Source organism: Salmo salar, chromosome 19 (genome assembly GCF_965601325.2).
Source record: "Salmo salar chromosome 19, fSalSal1, whole genome shotgun sequence".
Taxonomy (NCBI): Eukaryota; Metazoa; Chordata; class Actinopteri; order Salmoniformes; family Salmonidae; genus Salmo; species Salmo salar.
In genome coordinates, this window is record NC_138309.1 from 73,584,370 (window position 1) to 73,605,887 (window position 21,518).

The 21,518-nt window shown below is 45.8% G+C and overlaps 1 protein-coding gene across 2 annotated transcripts in view; it reads right to left on the bottom strand.

The window, feature by feature from the left end:
• Window positions 1–11,207: 11,207 nt before the first annotated feature.
• The window catches only part of LOC106579455 (activated CDC42 kinase 1), a 31,880-nt gene continuing 21,569 nt past the window's right edge, over window positions 11,208–21,518 (bottom strand). For both annotated transcript variants that reach the window (XM_082965950.1, XM_082965949.1), the window contains exons 11-18: window positions 16,024–16,118; window positions 14,105–14,299; window positions 13,794–13,885; window positions 13,643–13,687; window positions 13,279–13,508; window positions 12,989–13,189; window positions 12,152–12,871; window positions 11,208–11,672 (exon numbers count right to left, since the gene is read on the bottom strand). In XM_082965950.1, coding sequence (XP_082822076.1) covers window positions 11,526–11,672; window positions 12,152–12,871; window positions 12,989–13,189; window positions 13,279–13,508; window positions 13,643–13,687; window positions 13,794–13,885; window positions 14,105–14,299; window positions 16,024–16,118 — 1,725 coding nt within the window. In that variant the 3' untranslated portion in view covers window positions 11,208–11,525. The remainder of the gene's footprint in view (window positions 11,673–12,151; window positions 12,872–12,988; window positions 13,190–13,278; window positions 13,509–13,642; window positions 13,688–13,793; window positions 13,886–14,104; window positions 14,300–16,023; window positions 16,119–21,518) is intronic.

A 21,518-nucleotide genomic window follows, 5' to 3' on the forward strand; every position in this document is an offset into this window, starting at 1 on the left:
AAGTTTCAAAAGATTGCGACCCCCCCACCCTTTGCCTCACAATGGTTTGATCCACTGCCAGTTCCTTAGTTGGCAAGGTAACAGAGGGGTCGTATCTACTGTCTGAAAGGCACTCAATGAACGTAACTGACGTGAGGTTAATCTAGTCAATCACGCACACACACTAGCTGAATATGCAGAGCTAGCGCGCAAATATTAACTATTAAGCTAGCTAGTACCTATTCCATTTATGTGGCGTCGTCAAAGATGGAATCTTTGCTATCGTCAATTTATTCCAAGATCAGCATGCAGATGATGTAAGTTAGTGCTTCAAAGTCCCTGTGATAAGGTTAGCGATAAACTGAAGTCCAAACTGAACAGAACTACACTCTCTTCTACCATTGTCTTAAATATATTTAATGGGAACTTTTATTTATTTATTTTATTTCACCTTTATTTAACACGGGTAGCAAAGATTATAGCAAACACCACTGAAACTGAATTGGTGCTCGCTAGCTTTGCAAATTCAGCTATTGTTGGAAGCCAGCCAATATGAAACAAACTATTAAAATTACAAAAGGTTGCAGCATATGTTGTGTAAATGGTAAACTCATACAGCTGTCAACTCTTGTCATTTTAATCCGTTTCACATTTGCTAGCTACCTTTTAGATCGAAGCCCAAATAGAATGACAGAAGATGATAGAAGCCCATCTCCTACTGTAAATAACCTACACACTGTGTGTGTGTGTAGCCAGCCAGCCAGCCAGGTAGAAAAATGGCAAAAAAATTAAAGACGGACATCAGAGTGTTTTTCAATACACCAAAACGCATAGTAAGAACCCTAGTAGCCTAATATCTCAAAGACTAGTTGATAAAATGTTCATAAGAAAGAAATGAAATTCTAATGGAAATGTTTCACAATGATGTCATTAGGCAGAGCAGGCAACAGATGGCACACAGACAGCAGAGTTGGGGACAGATATGCAGGGACAGACTGGCAGAGACAGGGAGTCTCAGGTAAGTTTGTTGAGTCTTTGTTTGGCAACATTATGAAAGGTTCTCAATTTTTTTGACTTGTAAAATAGGAACATAATTGGAAAATGCCATGGATACCCCCACTCTCAACTTAAACTGGTGACTGAACTAAGATTTGTTAAAGGCAATGGTATTGCTGTTGTGATTAGTTGTGTAGTTTTGGGTACCGGTAGTTAGGAGTACGGCAAACACCTTATTTCTTTGGTTCCTCAATATACATTTACCATATTACAATGTAGGCTATGTGTTACAGCACTACTTTTGGTGTCCCCCTCAGGAATTGCTCTTGAGAAAATTTCATGTAATTGTCCCCTCCAAAGTTGATATCAGATTTTCGTCCCTGGATGATAGGATATATCATCAACAAACATCAGATTTATGAATAAAACACTAGAGGTGTTTCAACAAAACAGGAAACTAGAAATCCCGCTCCCCAAAACGGACTAATTCATTCCCCTCTCTAATGTAGAGGGTTCCCACCGACCTGTTGTTCTTCAAAGCAAATATACTGTACATAGCCGACAGATGCTTGGTGGATAAGATGTACAAATTTCAGCACCTTGGACAGTGCCACACGCCGCGCTCCTTTCAGGCAGGACGCTATAATGGCTGGTATCAAAGTCCGATTTTTGTTTCTCTGAAACTCAGCCTGGCATCTTCGATTAGTGATTTGTGACAGGACTTGACGAGTTCCTCTAGTTATTATAGGAGAGAAAATGTAGAACAGAACAATTTCGGAGCGATAGCAAATCAGTAGGTTCAGCGATGATTCTGATTGGGTTAAATCAGCCAATGTAATTTACGTCAGGGCACTGGGGGATAAATGCTATTGGGCTGGCCAATTCGTTCCACACACCCACACACACTAACGCATGCACGCAGAGTGACTTGTTGTTATTTGGAAGAATTGTGTTAGCTCCCAGAGCTAATATACTTTAGCTCAGCGAGTTAGCACAGTCTTGTGATGGACAGACAACCTAGGTTCAAACACAGTAAGCAACCTCATGCACTTACACATCCCATTGCTCTGCTAATCCCAAAGAGATAAAGCACTCACCTAAGGATGAGACACACACACACACACACACACACACACATAAAACCCTAACCCTAGCTTCATGTCCACACCCCAGCTCAAACCTAACCTTGGTTAATCTTTCTTCTATCCTACTTTTGTCTTTGGACCTGTAAGGTGCTAGAGTTCAGGTCCGCTTTGTTCTCTCCCTTTGACCCAATATGCAGGAGCCTGACCCCTGGTAGTTCCTGCTCAATTTAACCACTGGTCTGTCTAATCTGTGTGTAACGTCTACGATCCCGATACATATTGAATTAACCCCTAAACACAGCACTCCATCTGATCAGTCAGGAGATCAGGAAAAACCTTCCTAGGCTTATCAGATCTCCTTGTTCCCTATACTCGCTCTAATATTGTGAGTATTAAGAATTCTGTGCAGTTTTGTGTACAGACTACATTGGCCTCTGTCTCTATCTCTCTCTCGATCTCTCTCTCTTTCTCTCCCGCACCTGCTGTCTCGACCTCTGAATGCTCTGTTATGAAAAGCCAACTAACATTTACTCCTGAGGTGTTGACCTGTTGCACCCTCTACAACCACTGTGATTATTATCTGACCCTGCTGGTCATCTATGAACGTTTGAACATCTTGAAGAACAATCTGCCCTTAATGACCATGTACTCTTATAATCTCCACGCGGCACAGCCAGAAGAGGACTGGTCACCACTCGGAGCCTGGTTCCTTTCTAGGTTTCTTCGTAGATGCCTGCCTTTCTAGGGAGTTTTCCTAGCCACCGTGCTTCTACATCTGCATTGCTTGTTGTTTGGGGTTTTTGGCTGGATTTCTGTATAACATTTTGTGACATCTGCTGACGTAAAAAGGGCCATCTAAAATACATTTGATTGAAATTTGATTGATTGATTATCCATTTACACAAACCATTACACACATCTATCACAATCAAACACAGTGACACGCACTGAGAACTGAAACACCAAAGGACTGTCCCTGCTGACTGGACTGTCCCTGCTGACTGGACTGTCCCTGCTGACTGGACTGTCTCTGTTGACTGGACTGTCTCTGTTGACTGGGCTGTCCCTGCTGACTGGACTGTCCCTGCTGACTGGACTGTCCCTGCTGACTGGACTGTCTCTGTTGACTGGACTGTCCCTGCTGACTGGGCTGTCCCTGTTGACTGGGCTGTCCCTGTTGACTGGACTGTCTCTGTTGACTGGACTGTCCCTGTTGACTGGGCTGTCCCTGCTGACTGGACTGTCTCTGTTGACTGGACTGTCCCTGCTGACTGGACTGTCTCTGTTGACTGGGCTGTCCCTGTTGACTGGACTGTCCCTGCTGGCTAGACTGTCCCTGCTGACTGGACTGTCCCTGCTGGCTAGACTGTCCCTGCTGACTGGACTGTCCCTGTTGACTGGGCTGTCCCTGTTGACTGGACTGTCCCTGCTGGCTAGACTGTCCCTGCTAACTGGACTGTCCCTGCTGGCTAGACTGTCCCTGCTGACTGGACTGTCCCTGTTGACTGGACTGTCCCTGCTGACTGGACTGTCCTTGTTGACTGGACTGTCCCTGCTGACTGGACTGTCCCTGCTGACTGGGCTGTCCCTGTTGACTGGACTGTCCCTGCTGGCTAGACTGTCCCTGCTGACTTGACTGTCCCTGCTGACTGGACTGTCCCTGTTGACTGGGCTGTCCCTGTTGACTGGGCTGTCCCTGTTGACTAGACTGTCCCTGCTGACTTGACTGTCCCTGCTGACTGGACTGTCCCTGTTGACTGGACTGTCCCTGTTGACTGGACTGTCCCTGCTGACTGGACTGTCCCTGTTGACTGGACTGTCCCTGCTGACTGGACTGTCCCTGCTGACTGGGCTGTCCCTGTTGACTGGACTGTCCCTGTTGACTGGACTGCCCCTGCTGACTGGGCTGTCCCTGTTGACTGGGCTGTCCCTGCTGACTGGACTGTCCCTGCTGACTGGACTGTCCCTGTTGACTGGACTGTCCCTGCTGACTGGGCTGTCCCTGCTGACTGGACTGTCCCTGCTGACTGGGCTGTCCCTGTTGACTGGACTGTCTCTGTTGACTGGACTGTCTCTGTTGACTGGACTGTCCCTGCTGACTGGACTGTCTCTGTTGACTGGGCTGTCCCTGCTGACTGGACTGTCTCTGTTGACTGGACTGTCCCTGCTGACTGGACTGTCTCTGTTGACTGGACTGTCCCTGCTAACTGGACTGTCCCTGCTGGCTAGACTGTCCCTGCTGACTGGACTGTCCCTGTTGACTGGACTGTCCCTGCTGACTGGACTGTCCTTGTTGACTGGACTGTCCCTGCTGACTGGACTGTCCCTGCTGACTGGGCTGTCCCTGTTGACTGGACTGTCCCTGCTGGCTAGACTGTCCCTGCTGACTTGACTGTCCCTGCTGACTGGACTGTCCCTGTTGACTGGGCTGTCCCTGTTGACTGGGCTGTCCCTGTTGACTAGACTGTCCCTGCTGACTTGACTGTCCCTGCTGACTGGACTGTCCCTGTTGACTGGACTGTCCCTGTTGACTGGACTGTCCCTGCTGACTGGACTGTCCCTGTTGACTGGACTGTCCCTGCTGACTGGACTGTCCCTGCTGACTGGGCTGTCCCTGTTGACTGGACTGTCCCTGTTGACTGGACTGCCCCTGCTGACTGGGCTGTCCCTGTTGACTGGGCTGTCCCTGCTGACTGGACTGTCCCTGCTGACTGGACTGTCCCTGTTGACTGGACTGTCCCTGCTGACTGGGCTGTCCCTGCTGACTGGACTGTCCCTGCTGGCTAGACTGTCCCTGCTGACTGGACTGTCCCTGCTGACTGGGCTGTCCCTGTTGACTGGACTGCCCCTGCTGGCTAGACTGTCCCTGCTGGCTAGACTGTCCCTGCTGACTGGACTGTCCCTGCTGACTGGACTGTCCCTGTTGACTGGGCTGTCCCTGTTGACTGGGCTGTCCCTGTTGACTAGACTGTCCCTGCTGACTTGACTGTCCCTGCTGACTGGACTGTCCCTGCTGGCTAGACTGTCCCTGCTGACTGGACTGTCCCTGCTGACTGGGCTGTCCCTGTTGACTGGACTGTCCCTGCTGACTGGACTGTCCCTGCTGACTGGACTGTCTCTGTTGACTGGACTGTCCCTGCTGACTGGACTGTCCCTGTTGACTGGACTGTCCCTGCTGACTGGACTGTCCCTGTTGACTGGACTGTCCCTGTTGACTGGACTGTCCCTGCTGACTGGACTGTCCCTGTTGACTGGACTGTCCCTGCTGACTGGACTGTCCCTGCTGACTGGACTGTCCCTGTTGACTGGACTGTCCCTGCTGGCTAGACTGTCCCTGTTGACTGGGTTGTCCCTGCTGACTGGACTGTCCCTGCTGACTGGACTGTCCCTGTTGACTGGACTGTCTCTGTTGACTGGACTGTCCCTACTGACTGGACTGTCCCTGTTGACTGGACTGTCCCTGCTGACTGGACTGTCCCTGTTGACTGGACTGTCCCTGCTGACTGGACTGTCCCTGCTGACTGGACTGTCCCTGTTGACTGGGTTGTCCCTGCTGACTGGACTGTCCCTGCTGACTGGACTGTCCCTGCTGACTGGACTGTCCCTGTTGACTGGACTGTCTCTGTTGACTGGACTGTCTCTGTTGACTGGACTGTCCCTGTTGACTGGACTGTCCCTGTTGACTGGACTGTCCCTGCTGACTGGGCTGTCCCTGTTGACTGGACTGTCCCTGTTGACTGGACTGTCCCTGCTGACTGGGCTGTCCCTGTTGACTGGGCTGTCCCTGCTGACTGGACTGTCCCTGCTGACTGGACTGTCCCTGTTGACTGGGCTGTCCCTGCTGACTGGGCTGTCCCTGCCGACTGGACTGTCCCTGCTGGCTAGACTGTCCCTGCTGGCTAGACTGTCCCTGTTGACTGGACTGTCCCTGCTGACTGGACTGTCCCTGCTGACTGGACTGTCCCTGTTGACTGGACTGTCTCTGTTGACTGGACTGTCTCTGTTGACTGGACTGTCCCTGCTGACTGGGCTGTCCCTGTTGACTGGACTGTCCCTGCTGACTGGGCTGTCCCTGTTGACTGGACTGTCCCTGTTGACTGGACTGTCCCTGTTGACTGGACTGTCCCTGCTGACTGGACTGTCCCTGCTGACTGGACTGTCCCTGTTGACTGGGCTGTCCCTGCTGACTGGGCTGTCCCTGCCGACTGGACTGTCCCTGCTGGCTAGACTGTCCCTGCTGGCTAGACTGTCCCTGTTGACTGGACTGTCCCTGCTGACTGGACTGTCCCTGCTGACTGGACTGTCCCTGTTGACTGGACTGTCTCTGTTGACTGGACTGTCTCTGTTGACTGGACTGTCCCTGCTGACTGGGCTGTCCCTGTTGACTGGACTGTCCCTGCTGACTGGGCTGTCCCTGTTGACTGGACTGTCCCTGTTGACTGGACTGTCCCTGTTGACTGGACTGTCCCTGCTGACTGGGCTGTCCCTGTTGACTGGGCTGTCCCTGCTGACTAGACTTGTCCTTGCTGGCTAGACTGTCCTTGCTGGCTAGACTGTCCCTGCTGGCTAGACTGTCCCTGCTGGCTAGACTGTCCCTGCTGGCTAGACTGTCCCTGTTGACTGGACTGTCCCTGCTGACTGGGCTGTCCCTGTTGACTGGGCTGTCCCTGCTGACTAGACTTGTCCTTGCTGGCTAGACTGTCCTTGCTGGCTAGACTGTCCCTGCTGGCTAGACTGTTCCTGCTGGCTAGACTGTTCCTGCTGGCTAGACTGTCCCTGCTGGCTAGACTGTCCCTGCTGGCTAGACTGTTCCTGCTGGCTAGACTGTCCCTGCTGGCTAGACTGTTCCTGCTGGCTAGACTGTCCCTGCTGGCTAGACTGTCCCTGCTGGCTAGACTGTCCCTGCTGGCTAGACTGTCCCTGCTGGCTAGACTGTCCCTGCTGGCTAGACTGTCCCTGCTGGCTAGACTGTCCTACTGACAAGGAACAGTAAGTACAAAGAGAAAGTGAGCAATTGAGAGATGAGAGGGAGGTATAGTGAAAGGGAGAGAGAAAGAGAGACAGAGACAGAAGGAGAGCGAAAGACAAAGACAGAGGGAGAGAGCAGGTGTTTGATGAGGACAGAAGAGTTCAGTCGTTATTCTCACTGCTGAATTACTATGCTGCCTGTTACTCATCACTCACTTTGTGTTCCTCAGCCCTGAGTTGCATTTCATGTGTGCGTCTGTCAGCCCCATTAACTCTTCCTCCCTCTCTCCTTCTTCCCTCATCTTCCCTCCTCCACTCCTCACATCTACCCCTCCTCTTCCCTCCCCCACTCATCACTTCTTCTACTCCCCTACCCCTCTCTCCTCTCCCCTTCCCCATCTCTTCTCTCTCCTCTCCCCTTCCCCATCTCTTCTCTCCCCTCTCACCTCTCCCCATCTCTTCTCTCACCTCTCCCTTTCCCCCTCTTCTCCCCTCTCCCCTACCCCCTCTCTTGTCTCACGTCTCCCCTCTCACCTCTCCCCTCCCTCCCTCTCCTCTCCCCTTCCCCATCTCTTCTCTAACCACCTGATCCCATTGATTTCTGTCCAGTTCAAGGATGAGTAACAGTCTCATCTTTCTTTTAATCTAGCTCTTTTCTTCTTCTACTGTGTAGATAGCTCTTTTCTTCTTCTACTGTGTAGATAGCTCTTTTCTTCTTCTACTGTGTAGATAGCTCTTTTCTTCTTCTACTGTGTAGATAGCTCTTTTCTTCTTCTACTGTGTAGATAGCTCTTTTCTTCTTCTACTGTGTAGATAGCTCTTTTCTTCTTCTACTGTGTCGCTTCTCATTGTCTCTTTCTCTCTCCCTCTTTATCCTCTCTCTCTTTATCCTCTCTATTTCTCTCCCTCATGATCCTCTCTCTCTTCATCCTCTCTCTCTTTATCCTCTCTCTCTCCCTCGTGATCCTCTCTCTCTCTTCATCCTCTCTCTTTTTCTCTCTCTCCCTCTTTATCCTCTGTCTTTCTCTCTCTCCCTCATTATCTTGCATCTCTTTCTCTCTCCCTCATTATCCTGCCTCTCTTTTTCTCTCTCCCTCATTATCTTGCATTTCTTTCTCTCTCCCTCATTATCCTGCCTCTCTTTACTCTCTCCCTCATTATCTTGCATTTCTTTCTCTCTCCCTCATTATCCTGCCTCTCTTTTTCTCTCTCCCTCTTTATCCTCTCTCTCTCTCCCTCATTATCCTGCCTCTTTTTCTCTCTCCCTCATAATCCTCCCTCTCTGTCTTGTTTCTTTGTTCTGTTACGTGTCTACATGTTCCAAGACAAGATGGAAACCAGAATAGAATACAGAGTTGATCCAAAAACCTGTTTATTATAAAATATCAGACATGTTGGGTTATCTGTTCTCCTGTAGTCAACATTACCCTACTACCACTTGACTGTCAGTTTATAGCACTACCACGAAGCAAGAGCCAACACACACATGAATTAACACTCTCTCTCACTCAATAACTCACTCACACACACACACACACACACACACACACACACACACACACACACACACACACACACACACACACACACACACACACACACACACACACACACACACACACACACACACACACACACACACACACACACACACACACACACACACACCTTGTAGTGTCTGAACCTCCGTGTAGCTAGGTAGGTCTGTAATATGGTGTGTGGCTGCTCCAGAATGTTTCATGATTAAAGTCATTATTATCACTATTCACACACACACACACGGTTATCATCATGTTAAATCTTCTGTAAAACACTATACTGTATACACAACATTTTACTAAACTTTACACTTAAATACTTAATACGTATTATACCATTTTTACTTTACTTTACTTTGTATCTAATATACAACATTATTATCATACTTTACAATGACACATATCTGTGCAGAACACTTCATCTGGACTCATTGTCTGTAGTGTTGTAGTAGTCATGAAATAAAACAGAAAGTATCATTTTATATCCCTGATATACATATCATTAACAGTGACAGCATGAGCATCTACAGTAGCTATCAACATACACACACACACACACACACACACACACACACACACACACACACACACACACACACACACACACACACGAGCTGAAGTAATTAAAGTAACATAAATAATCCTTAAATATCCAAACAATAAATATTCATACTTCACATTTGATCCTGTGAGAAAATATAACTAACAATGATTAACAGTGCCGTCAGAAAGTGTTCATACCCCTTGATTTATCCCACATGCTGTTACAGCCTGAATTCAACATTTAATAATAAAAAAGAATTCTCACCCATCTACACACAATGCCCCATCATGACAAAATTAAAACATGTTTTGACCATTTTTAGCAAATTTATAGAAAATTAAATACAGAAATATCTAATTTACATAAGTATTCACACCCCTAAGTAAATACATTAGAATCACCTTTGGCAGTGATTACAGCTGTGAGTCTTTCTGGGTAATTGTCTAAGAGCTTAGCACACCTGGATTGCACATTATTCCTTAAAAAATTCTTCAAGCTCTGTCAAGTTAGTTGTTGAGAGTGAAAAACACAGCAGCGTTGCAGTTCTTGACATGAACCGGTGCACCTGGCACCTACTACCATACCCGTATAAAGACACTTAAATAATTTGTCTTGCCCATTCACCCTCTGAATGACACACATACACAATACATGTCTCAATTGTCTCAAGGCTTAAAAAATCCTTCTTTATCCTGTCTACTCCCCTTCATCTACACTGATTGAAGTGGATTTAACAAGTGACATCAATAAGGGATCATAGATTTCACCTGGATTCACCAGGTCAGTGTATGTCATGGAAAGAGCAGGTGCTAATAATGTTTTGTACACTCAAGTGTATATTTGGCCTTGTGTTTTAGGTTATTGTCCTGCTGAAAGGTGAATTTGTCTCCCAGTGTCTTTTGGAAAGCAGGCTGAACCAGGTTTTCCTCTAGGATTTTGCCTGTGCTTAGCTTTATTCAAATCAAATCAAATTTGAATTGATCTTTTTAATCCTAAAAAAACTCTCTAGTCCTTGCCGATGACAAGCATACCCATAACATGATGCAGCCACCACCATGCTTGAAAATATGAAGAGTGGTACTCAGTGATATGTTGTGTTGGATTTGCCCCAAACATAACACTTTGTATTCAGGAAATAAAGTTAATTTCTTTGCCACATTTTTTCAGTTTTCCTTTAGTGCCTTATTGCAAACAGGATGGATGTTTTGGAATATTTTTATTCTGTACAGGCTTCCTTATTTTCACTCTGTCAATTAGGTTAGTATTGTGGAGTAACTACAATGTTGTTGATCCATCCTCAGTTTTCTCCTATCAGAGCCATTCAACTCTGCAACGGTTTTAAAGTCACCATTGGCCTCATGGTGAAATCCCTGAGAGGTTTCCTTCCTCTCCGGCAACTGAGTTAGGGAGGACACCAGTATCTTTGTAGTGACTGAGTGTATTGATACACCATCCAAAGTGTCATTAATAACTTCACCATGCTGAAACGGATATTCAATGTCTGCTTTTTTCTCTCCATCTACCAATAGCTGCCTTTCTTTGCAAGGCATTGGAGAACCTCCCTGGTCTTTGTGGTTGATTCTGTGTTTGAAATTCACTGTTCGACTGAGGGACTTTACAGATAATTGTCTGTGTGGGGTACAGAGATGATCATGTTAACCACTATTATTGAACACAGAGTGAGTCCATGCAACTTATTATGCGACTTGTTAAGCAAATACATTTTTCCTCCTGAACTTATTTAGGCATTCCATAACAAAGGGGTTGAATACTTATTGACTCGACACCTTTCAGCTTTTCATTTTTAATGAATTTGTAAAAAGTTCTGAAAACATAATTCCACTTTGACATTATGGGGTATTGTGTGTAGGCCAGTGACACAAAATCTCAGTTTACTCCATGTTCAATTCATGCTGTAACACAAACAAAGCGGGAAAAGGTCAAGGGGTGTGAATAGTTTCTGAAGGCACTGCATCTATACAATATAATAACTTAACTACTGAACATGCAGTATTGTGTTCGTCCAGTGTTTCCCTCCGTAGGACTCAACCAGGTCCTATAGTCTCCAGCAAGGGAACGTCTGTTCTGTGACCCCCCCCCCCCCCCCCCCCCTCAGTGAGCTACTAGTCTCCAGCCTTAAATCTGTTGGCTTCACCTCATTGTCAGAGTTCTCTAGTATATAGGTGGCTGGTCTGCAGATAAAGGTCTGTAGTAATAGGTAAAGGTTTGTTGTTTCAGGTCTGTAGATAAAGGTCTGTAGTAATAGGTAAAGGTTTGTTGTTTCAGGTCTGTAGATAAAGGTCTGTAGTAATAGGTAAAGGTTTGTTGTTTCAGGTCTGTAGTTAAAGGTCTGTAGTAATAGGTAAAGGTTTGTTGTTTCAGGTCTGTAGTTTTTAGAACAGTAGGTCTGTAGGGTTAGTAGTCCTGGAGTCTGTCTCTGCCTACTTTTCCACAAGAGTCCAGTAGCATGGTGCTTGCCTGTTCTAGGTTCCACTGGCAACGCTCTAGAACCTCCTGGCACTCTGTTCTAGAACGCAGACCCAGCTGGAACAACTGTTCTACCTACAACAGAGAGATACAGATGTTAGAGAGAGAGGGAAAGACAGATGGTAGAGAGAATACAGATGTTAGAGAGAGGGAAAGACAGATGTTAGAGAGAATACAGATGTTAGAGAGAGAGGGAAAGACAGATGTTAGAGAGAATACAGATGTTAGAAAGAGAGGGAAAGACAGAGGTTAGAGAGAATACAGATGTTATAGAGAGAGAGAGAGGGAGGGAAAGACAGCTATTAGAGAGAATACAGATGTTATAGAGAGAGAGAGGGAGGGAAAGACAGATGTTAGAGAGAGTGTGTGTGTTTGTGTGCGTGTAAACACACACACACACACACACACACACACACACACACACACACACACACACACACACACACACACACACACACACACACCACACACACACACACACACACGTTTAAGCATCTCATAGGTTCAGAAGTCTTGCACTTGAATGCAGCCTCATTGTTCTGAACATCTCTAACCTGAATGAGGCCGTTCTCCCGTTGCCTGCTGGGAGCTGTAGTTAAATGTTGAGTCCTGTGGTTGTTGTTGTTGTGGGAGGAGTTAGGCCTGGCCCCACTCCCACCTGGCTGCTGCTGCACCATGGGTCGGACGGTGGCCATTTTGGTGGCTCCATACCTCTCTAAGTAGACGGGGCGTTCAGAACTCTGAGAGTTGTCAATAAGTATTGACAGGCCACGCCCCTCAGAGAGGGGATCCAACGAGGAACTGGGGGGAGGGGCAGCCATAAGCATGGAGGAATAGAGGGAGGAGGAGGGAGGAGAGGAAGAGGGGGAGGAGATTAGAGAGCCGAGAGGACCAACAACCCCGTATAGTCCAGTCCTCTGACGAGGAGAGAAGGAGAGGGGAGGAGGGGGGAGACAAAGGGAGGAGGAGAGAGGGGAGACAGAGAGGGGAAGCACTAAAGGAAGAGGGGAGGAGGAGCGTGAGGAGGGCTGAGAGAAGGCGTGGTCTCTGGGAGGGATCTGAGGGGGCGTGTTTTCCCTCTCACATAGGGAAACGCGTTTGGAGGAGCGGAGCGGTGGGATGGGGGAGCGTGGAGGTAGCATGGGTCTGTCCTCATAGGAGGAAGAGGAGGGGGGAGGAAGGTAGATCTGTCTGTGAGGGGCCAGGGAGAGGGGGAGGGGGGAGGAGGGGAGGGAACGGCCGGCTGTCATGGGAACACGCAGCTTCACCATCACCTGCAGGTCAGCAGGAAGAGAGAAAAACAACGTTAAAACTCCAGTCTCAAATGACTAACATGTGGTGTGTGTGTGTGTGTGTGTGTGTGTGTGTGTGTGTGTGTGTGTGTGTCGTACCTCTCTCTGCAGCTCCTGGAACAGATCAGCTGACTGAGTTAAGCCCCTTCTCTCTGCATCAGTGTTGGGCGGAGCCAACATGCCCTCTGGTAATCCAGTGATAGATCGAACCTCCTGGTCTGCCAATTGACCCTCGGCCTCTGAGGCAACCTCGTCGTAGGCAGGAAGAGGGAGGGGCCAGTCCAGGATGGAAGGAAGGTCCTGGAGGGAGAGAAGAAGGTTATTTTGCCGTCTGAGTGTGTGTGTGTGTGTGTGTGTGTGTGTGTGTGTGTGTGTGTGTGTGTGTGTACCTGGAGTGTGTCCTGGTCAGGTATGCATGTCTCAGTGAGAGGGGAGGGCGTGGCCGAGCTGAAGCTGTCATCGGTGAAGTCGATGAGCGAGACTTCGCTTTTGGCCGACCTCACACCTGACCCCTCCCCCGGGCGGAGTTTAAGGCCTATAGCCGCGCCCAGCCTCTTCAGCCCCGACGAAGCACCTTCATATTCATCATCATCATCTAACACAGAGTCATAGAACGGCTCTACACACACACACACACACACACACATACATACACACACACACACACACACACACACACACCATTATCATCAATCAGAGAGTCATAGACAGCTCAACATATACAGGTAAACACACTCAGCATGGGAGACGTACTCTTGATCAGGACAGCAGGCTGAGGAGGACGAGGAGGAGGCTTCTCTGAGAGACAAAAACAGAAAGAGGGAGAGACTATGAATGAATAAAAAGGTAGGAAGATATTTGTAAGGAGAGAATAAATGTGTGTTAGTTTGTGTAGTCTACTCACTCCTGGTGCGGCTGGGTAGTTTGGTGGGCCGGGCAGTGGAAGGATCCATTCCCATAACATCAGGGGGGTCCATGGGGTTTCCCAAGTACAGGCTGGGGAGGGGTAAAGACCAGGGACATAGTGGAGTTTAAACACGGTGTTAACACAGTACTTCAGGTGTATTTGGGGACTTTTCCATTGGTTTTATTGTGCCTGACAAGCTAAAGAGCAATAGCACTGCTAACAGGGCTATGCTTTACTCCAGTTGTCAGACACTGTACCTGCAGGTAACAGCCAGGTCTCTGTGTGTGTGTGTGTGTGTGTGTGTGTACCTGTCTATGCGGTCAGCGTGCCCCCAGCTCCTGTGTGGGTCAGTGTCTCCGTGTCCAGTGTGAATGAAGGAGTGTGTGAGTGGTCTGCTGATGTCTTGGGCCGACAGGCCGCTGACCGACGTGACCACGTGGCGAGGAAACTGTCCCACACGCAACGTCCTTCTGTTCTGACCTCTCCACCAATAGAGCTCTGCTCTGGAGACACACATGAACACACACGGATCTGATTCCCTATTGCACATTACAAATAAGGATATATGTTCTTCATATTAGATATCTATCTGCCTTTCTGAATGATGAATCATTCTTCTTACACATACCCACCCACTCACACACATACCTACGGTGAGGGAAAAAAGTATTTGATCCCCTGCTGATTTTGTACGTTTGCCCACTGACAAAGAAATGATCAGTCTATATAATCTATAATGCATGTCAAAAATGTTATAAATTGATTCGCATTTTAATGAGGGAATTAAGTATTTGACCCCCTCTCAATCAGAAAGATTTCTGGCTCCCAGGTGTCTTTTATACAGGTAACAAGCTGAGATTAGGAGCACACTCTTAAAGGGAGTGCTCCTAATCTCAGTTTGTTACCTGTATAAAAGACACCTGTCCACAGAAGCAATCAATCAATCAGATTCCAAACTCTCCACCATGGCCAAGACCAAAGAGCTCTCCAAGGATGTCAGGGACAAGATTGTAGACCTACACAAGGCTGGAATGGGCAACAAGACCATCGCCAAGCAGCTTGGTGACAAGGTGACAACAGTTGGTGCGATTATTCTCAAATGGAAGAAACACAAAAGAACTGTCAATCTCCCTCGGCCTGGGGCTGCATGCAAGATCTCACCTCGTGGAGTTGCAATGATCATGAGAACGGTGAGGAATCAGCCCAGAACTACACGGGAGGATCTTGTCAATGATCTCAAGGCAGCTGGGACCATAGTAACACCAAGAAAACAATTGGTAACACACTACGCCGTGAAGGACTGAAATCCTGCAGCGCCCGCAAGGTCCCCCTGCTCAAGAAAGCACATATACATGCCCGTCTGAAGTTTGCCAATGAACATCTGAATGATTCAGAGGACAACTGGTGAAAGTGTTGTGGTCAGATGAGACCGAAATGGAGCTCTCTGGCATCAACTCAACTCGCCGTGTTTGGAGGAGGAGGAATGCTGCCTATGACCCCAAGAACACCATCCCCACCGTCAAACACAGAGGTGGAAACATTATGCTTTGGGGGTGTTTTTCTGCTAAGGGGACAGGACAACTTCACCGCATCAAAGGGACGATGGACGGGGCCATGTACCGTCAAATCTTGGGTGAGAACCTCCTTCCCTCAGCCAGGACATTGAAAATGGGTCGTGGATGGGTATTCCAGCATGACAATGACACAAAACACACGGCCAAGGCAACAAAGGAGTGGCTCAAGAAGAAGCACATTAAGGTCCTGGAGTGGCCTAGCCAGTCTCCAGACCTTAATCCCATAGAAAATCTGTGGAGGGAGCTGAAGGTTCGAGTTGCCAAATGTCAGCCTCGAAACCTTAATGACTTGGAGAAGATCTGCAAAGAGGAGTGGGACAAAATCCCTCCTGAGATGTGTGCAAACCTGGTGGCCAACTACAAGAAACGTCTGACCTCTGTGATTGCCAACAAGGGTTTTGCCACCAAGTACTAAGTCATGTTTTGCAGTGGGGTCAAATACTTATTTCCCTCATTAAAATGCAAATCATTTTATAACATTTTTGACATGCGTTTTTCTGGATTTTTTTGTTGTTATTCTGTCTCTCACTGTTCAAATAAACCTACCATTAAAATTATAGACTGATAATTTCTTTGACAGAGGGCAAACATACAAAATCAGCAGGGGATCTAATACTTTTTCCCCCTCACTGTACACACACACACCCACTGACCTGCCCTCGATGACGGTGATGATGTCATTCATGTTGATCTGAAGTTTGTCTGGTTCTTCAAAGTCCTGCAGTGATCTCATGTCTGTAGGCATGGTCTCACACACACACACACACACACACACACACACACACACCACACACACACACACACACACACACACACACACACACACGATTATGACTACTAGGTGGAGAATGTCATGTGCAGTTTTCCCAGACACAGATTGATCCGAATCCTGGACTAAAAAGCATGATTCTACATGGAAGGATTCTACAGGACTAGGCTTAATCTGTGTCTGGGAAATCTGCCCCAAGATTTATAAAACCAACATACATTTTTCCTTTGCACCTGCAGTCTTGCAATCACTCGTGTACCTACACCGCTCTCTGCTGGACACTTGGTGAAACATGCATGAATGTGTATTCTAGTGATGCACGGTTCACCTGTTTCTTCACCCGCACCCACAATTGCCCGACTATATGTGATAGTGAAAATCTGAGGCCAGCACCCGACCCGCTAAAATAGAAAATGCTCTGTACAGTCAGAGATGGTGGAGTAATATTTTGACAGGCCTGTCTATAGATAGACCTATGTTTCTGCTTATAATTTCAGACATTTTGGTAGACTGTTTGTTAGTCAACTTGTCTACAATTAGATACATGCGGCTTCACTACTTGTTAGACATAGGAGGTGGTGAGTTTCAAGTTTGGGGAAGCAAATTACCAGAAAAATGCACCCTTACATCAACACATTCCATGCATCATCACATTCCATGCATCATCACATTCCATGCATCATCACATTTGCAGACTTATGCAAGCCTACTATTCCTAATGTGATAAGTAGATTGGATTGTCCTAATTTAGGCTAATAATATAACTCAATCATTGTTTGCCAAAAATGCATGTCTGAGCACGTAGTGGTGAAGAGTGACCTATGCTATAGGCAATATCAGAGACGTTTCTTCTCCTTTCTTTGCACAGGAAAAATGTGGCCTTTTGTAAACACAATTCATGCAACTCTACTACACTTTATATGACTGGACACAATCTTTTTTAATATAACAAAAATGACAGGGTAGTCTTCTCTGCGAACACTGACAAACAAATGAATAAAAGCGATGTTTTCTGATCTATTAAATCGGCTAACGAGAAGGGGAGACACAATTACAATATGATGTCCCTCTAACCTTGTCCGAACAAAAACCGTTTAAGAGGCACTGACCCAACAATGACAAAGAGTGAATATGCGCACCAGGGATACGGACAGTGCTCTCTGCTGGGGCCAATAAGATAGGCTATACCGTTCGCTCAATTCATTTGAGAATTTTGATAGGCCTAACTAAAAGACAGATGAGGGTTTTTTGTCTTCTCTTTACAGTAGTAGCCATTTGCTTTCCAAACTATGTTTCTGTATTTTGAAATAATGCCATATGCCTGGCTGTGCCTCTACTTTTCACTGACAGTCGCAACTCAACAAACATCTATTCGGTATTTGCTGCGCAGCCTACCCAAACTGCAGGCCCTTCCGATCCTTTTTGGCCAAATCATGATTTTTGGTGTAGTAGCCTATTTTGAATGATTTTATTTATTTTTGTAAGCTATAGACAGGAGTAGGATAATTAGGTTATAGAATGTCTTAAATCGATAGAATGAATACTTCAATCTAGTTTTCTCTCGCACAACAAGGTTTAAGGACCGGGGAGAAAATGCAATAATACTGATTATTGCAACATTTTCACAACATCAGTTTGACCGGTTTAAGGAAATTAAAAGCGGCGAAAACTACCTAACATGTTTCGGATAAGATTTCAGTTTGGTTTGGATGCCTATTTTATGTGGTTGAAATACTATCAGATTTTATGATGCTGATAAAGATAACACCTTTACACACAGTCCCTAACCACGCATTCATTCTCTCAAGATTTCTCCACTCCTGTTTTACATTTGATGTATCATTTTAGTGCAAGAAATGCTTAATTCTACAGGAGTTAATATTATATTATATTAGACTATGTGAGAGGTTATAGACCTACAGTCAGTCCAGATTTCAGGCTACTGTTCCATTTAACCCATCTGAACAGTAATTTCGAAGTCTCCGTCCTGTGACTGTAGAATTCGTATAGCGCCTCACAATCATCACACGTAACATAGTTAGCACTGCTATCATCCTCTTTTACCAATTCACCAAATCTTTCCCAAACGTTAGACTACTGTTCTGGCCCTCCTATTTATTTTCAACTCTCTATTTCGGAGCTTTTCTCTTATTGAATTAAACTCCAACATTGTCATTTTCACCTCAGTGGATCAACGTTAACCTTTTCTGGCCAAGTTCCCAAAAGCATTTGGCGATTGGCGTGTATTTGGCGCGCTACAGTTAGGCCGTAAAGCTTAGGCTGCACACTAACTCGCGATGAAAATAATGTAGCCTATAGATATGAATTGCACAAGAGTGAAACATTTATGTTTTTTTAACGCATTGTTTTCTCTTTATTCAACCTGCCCGCCAACAACCCGCCCTTCATCCACACAATATTTCATGACACTAAACTAGGGTGACCACATTTAAAATACCTAAATGCGGGACAACAGGATGATTTTGTGGGACATTCTCAGGACAGTGTAGCCTCCATAAAATTAAATAATTTGTCAGAACCCTCTATTAAAACCTCTCTGGGGTATGTGGGAGCGTCCCACTCGCCAACAGCCAGTGAAATAGCAGAGCGCCAAATTCAAAACAACAAAAATCTCATAATTCAAATTTCTCACACATACAAGTATTATACACCATTTTAAAGATTAACTTCTTGTTAATCCAACCACAGTGTCCGATTTCAAAAAGGCTTTACGGCGAAAGCATACCATTAAATTATGTTAGGACAGCACATAGACAAGAAAAACCACACAGCCATTTTCCAATCAAGGAGAGGCGTCACAAAAACCAGAAATACAGCTAAAATTAATCACTAACCTTTGATGATCTTCATCAGATGGCACTCATAGGACTTCATGTTACACAATACATGTATGTTTTGCTCGATAATGTTCATATTTATATCAACAACAAAAAAACATTTTACATTGGCATGTAATGTTCAGAAATGTTTTGCCTCCAAAACTTCCGGTGAATGAGCACATCAATTTACAGAAATACTCATCATAAACGTTGATAAAATATACAACTGTTATGCATAGAATTAAAGATACACTTCTCCTTAATGCAACCGCTGTGTCAGATTTCAAAAAAGCTTTACGGCGAAAGCACACTTTGCAATAATCTGAGTACAGCGCTCAGTCACCAAAACAAGATACCCGCCATGTTGTGGAGTCAACAAAAGTCAGAAATAGCATTATAAATATTCACTTACCTTTGATGATCTTCATCAGAATGCACTCCCAGGAATCCCAGTTCCACAATAAATGTTCGTTTTGTTTCGATAAAGTCCATATTTATGTCCAAATACCTCCTTTTTGTTCGCGCGTTCAGTTCACTATTCCAAATGCAGAAGGCGCATGCACAAGGCCAGACAAAAAGTCAAAAAAGTTGCATTACAGTTTGTAGAAACATGTCAAACTATGTATAGAATCAATCTTTAGGATGTTTTTATCATAAATCTTCAATAATATTCCAACCGGAAAAGGAACTCAGCTCGCTCTCACGGCCGTGCGCATGACTGAGCTCATGCCAATTTTCCAGACACCTGATTCCAATAGCTCTTATTCTCTCCCCATTCACAGTAGAAGCCTGAAACAATGTTCTAAAGACTGTTGACATCTAGTGGAAGCCTTAGGAAGTGCAATATGACCCCACAGACACTGTATATTGGATAGGCAATCACTTGAAAAACTACAAACCTCAGATTTCCCACTTCCTGGTTGGATTTTCTCAGGTTTTCGCCTGCCATATGAGTTCTGTTATACTCACAGACATCATTCAAACAGTTTTAGAAACTTCAGAGTGTTTTCTATCCAAATCTACTAATAATATGCATATCCTAGCTTCTGGGCCTGAGTAGCAGGCAGCTTACTCTGGGCACGCTTTTCATCCAGACGTGAAAATACTGCCCCCTACCCCAAACAAGTTAATCCCCTTCAACAACAAGTTAGTAGAGCCCTGCACGGGCATGAATTTTGAGTCCGAGCCCCAGTGGTGTGTATTCATGGATGCCAAGGGAAGACAGGCTTCCCCAAAACATTTACCAATAAAATAAAAAAATAAAATAATGTATATTTCATCTCTCTGTTTCATCAGTTTCCTTCAATTCGCAAGAGGCTGAATGTATCTCACCGGAGAAAGCATCCAAGCGAGCGAAACAGCATGTCTCTGTATGTGTCGCCCATCTATCTGATGCTGTCTGGTCAAAAAAAGTATGACATTGTTGCCGCCCGTAGCATTGAATGCAAGGGAACCCAGCGAGCATTTGGCCTCTCTTGATTAAAAAAAGTATAAATTAATAGCAAATCAGCGTTGAGCTAAACTGAGTGAGCTCAACTGTGAATGGTCCTGGCGCAACAACAAAAAGTGTCAAGGGAAACCTGTTTGGATTTGTCTTCACACCAATCACATTGAGAGCAAAACATAATTTACAGAAAAAACTTGAATTGTTGCATCTTGTTGTGTTGTTGTCCTCCGGTGGCTAGCTAGCTAGCTAAAATGGTCCCTTTCCTAAATGAGCCATGGATGGACATAGGGATTTGAACTTGTGGTTTTACCTAATTCTCCGTACTGGCCAATGATTATAATGGTGATTCTGACTCAACCATAAATTCATACATTGTGCCCCTGACCTGAGAGGATGGAAGCTGGCTAGCTGGCTCATCATTGCCCATGAAAGGAAGTTAGGCTAGTGAACAAGCATTTTAGCCAGGTAGCCTATGACCACAAAAACTAAAAACGTGCTGTATGACTGAGTCATAGACCATTTCCTCAACATGAAAGAGAAGATGATGGAATTGGTGTTTCTCTACAAGTAGGGTGTCAACATATATTTTCTACTTGAACACACACACACGCGCACACACACACACACACACACACACACACACACACAAATCAGAACCATGGACAGCCAAATCATATTTAGCTTACTTTGATTGGACCAAATAATTTTTTTGTATCTTTTAGTTGTCACTGTATTAGACAAAGCAGAGGTGATTTGATGATGTTGAAGCTGAAATGGTGCTGGAATAGTGGAGGCAGCTCCTGTTTTCTTTGCGACTTGCGGTAACTCTCCGTAGTTCTAAATCAATAGTTGTTTAGTGGTCCGAAAATGCCAGAAACATTAACTTATTCGACTGTTTGTTACATGCAATGTGGTTTGTGGACTTCACTGGACAGCGCTTACTCTCTGGTTTTGTGATGAAAGTAAGGTGTGGTTGAATTTATTCTGCCACTGCGTCTTCTTATTGTCTCGGCCTTAGGCCTATATATCACGGTCGCACGGCATTTGAACTAACGGGTTACAGAGTAAACATTGCAATTAGGTTGTAATATG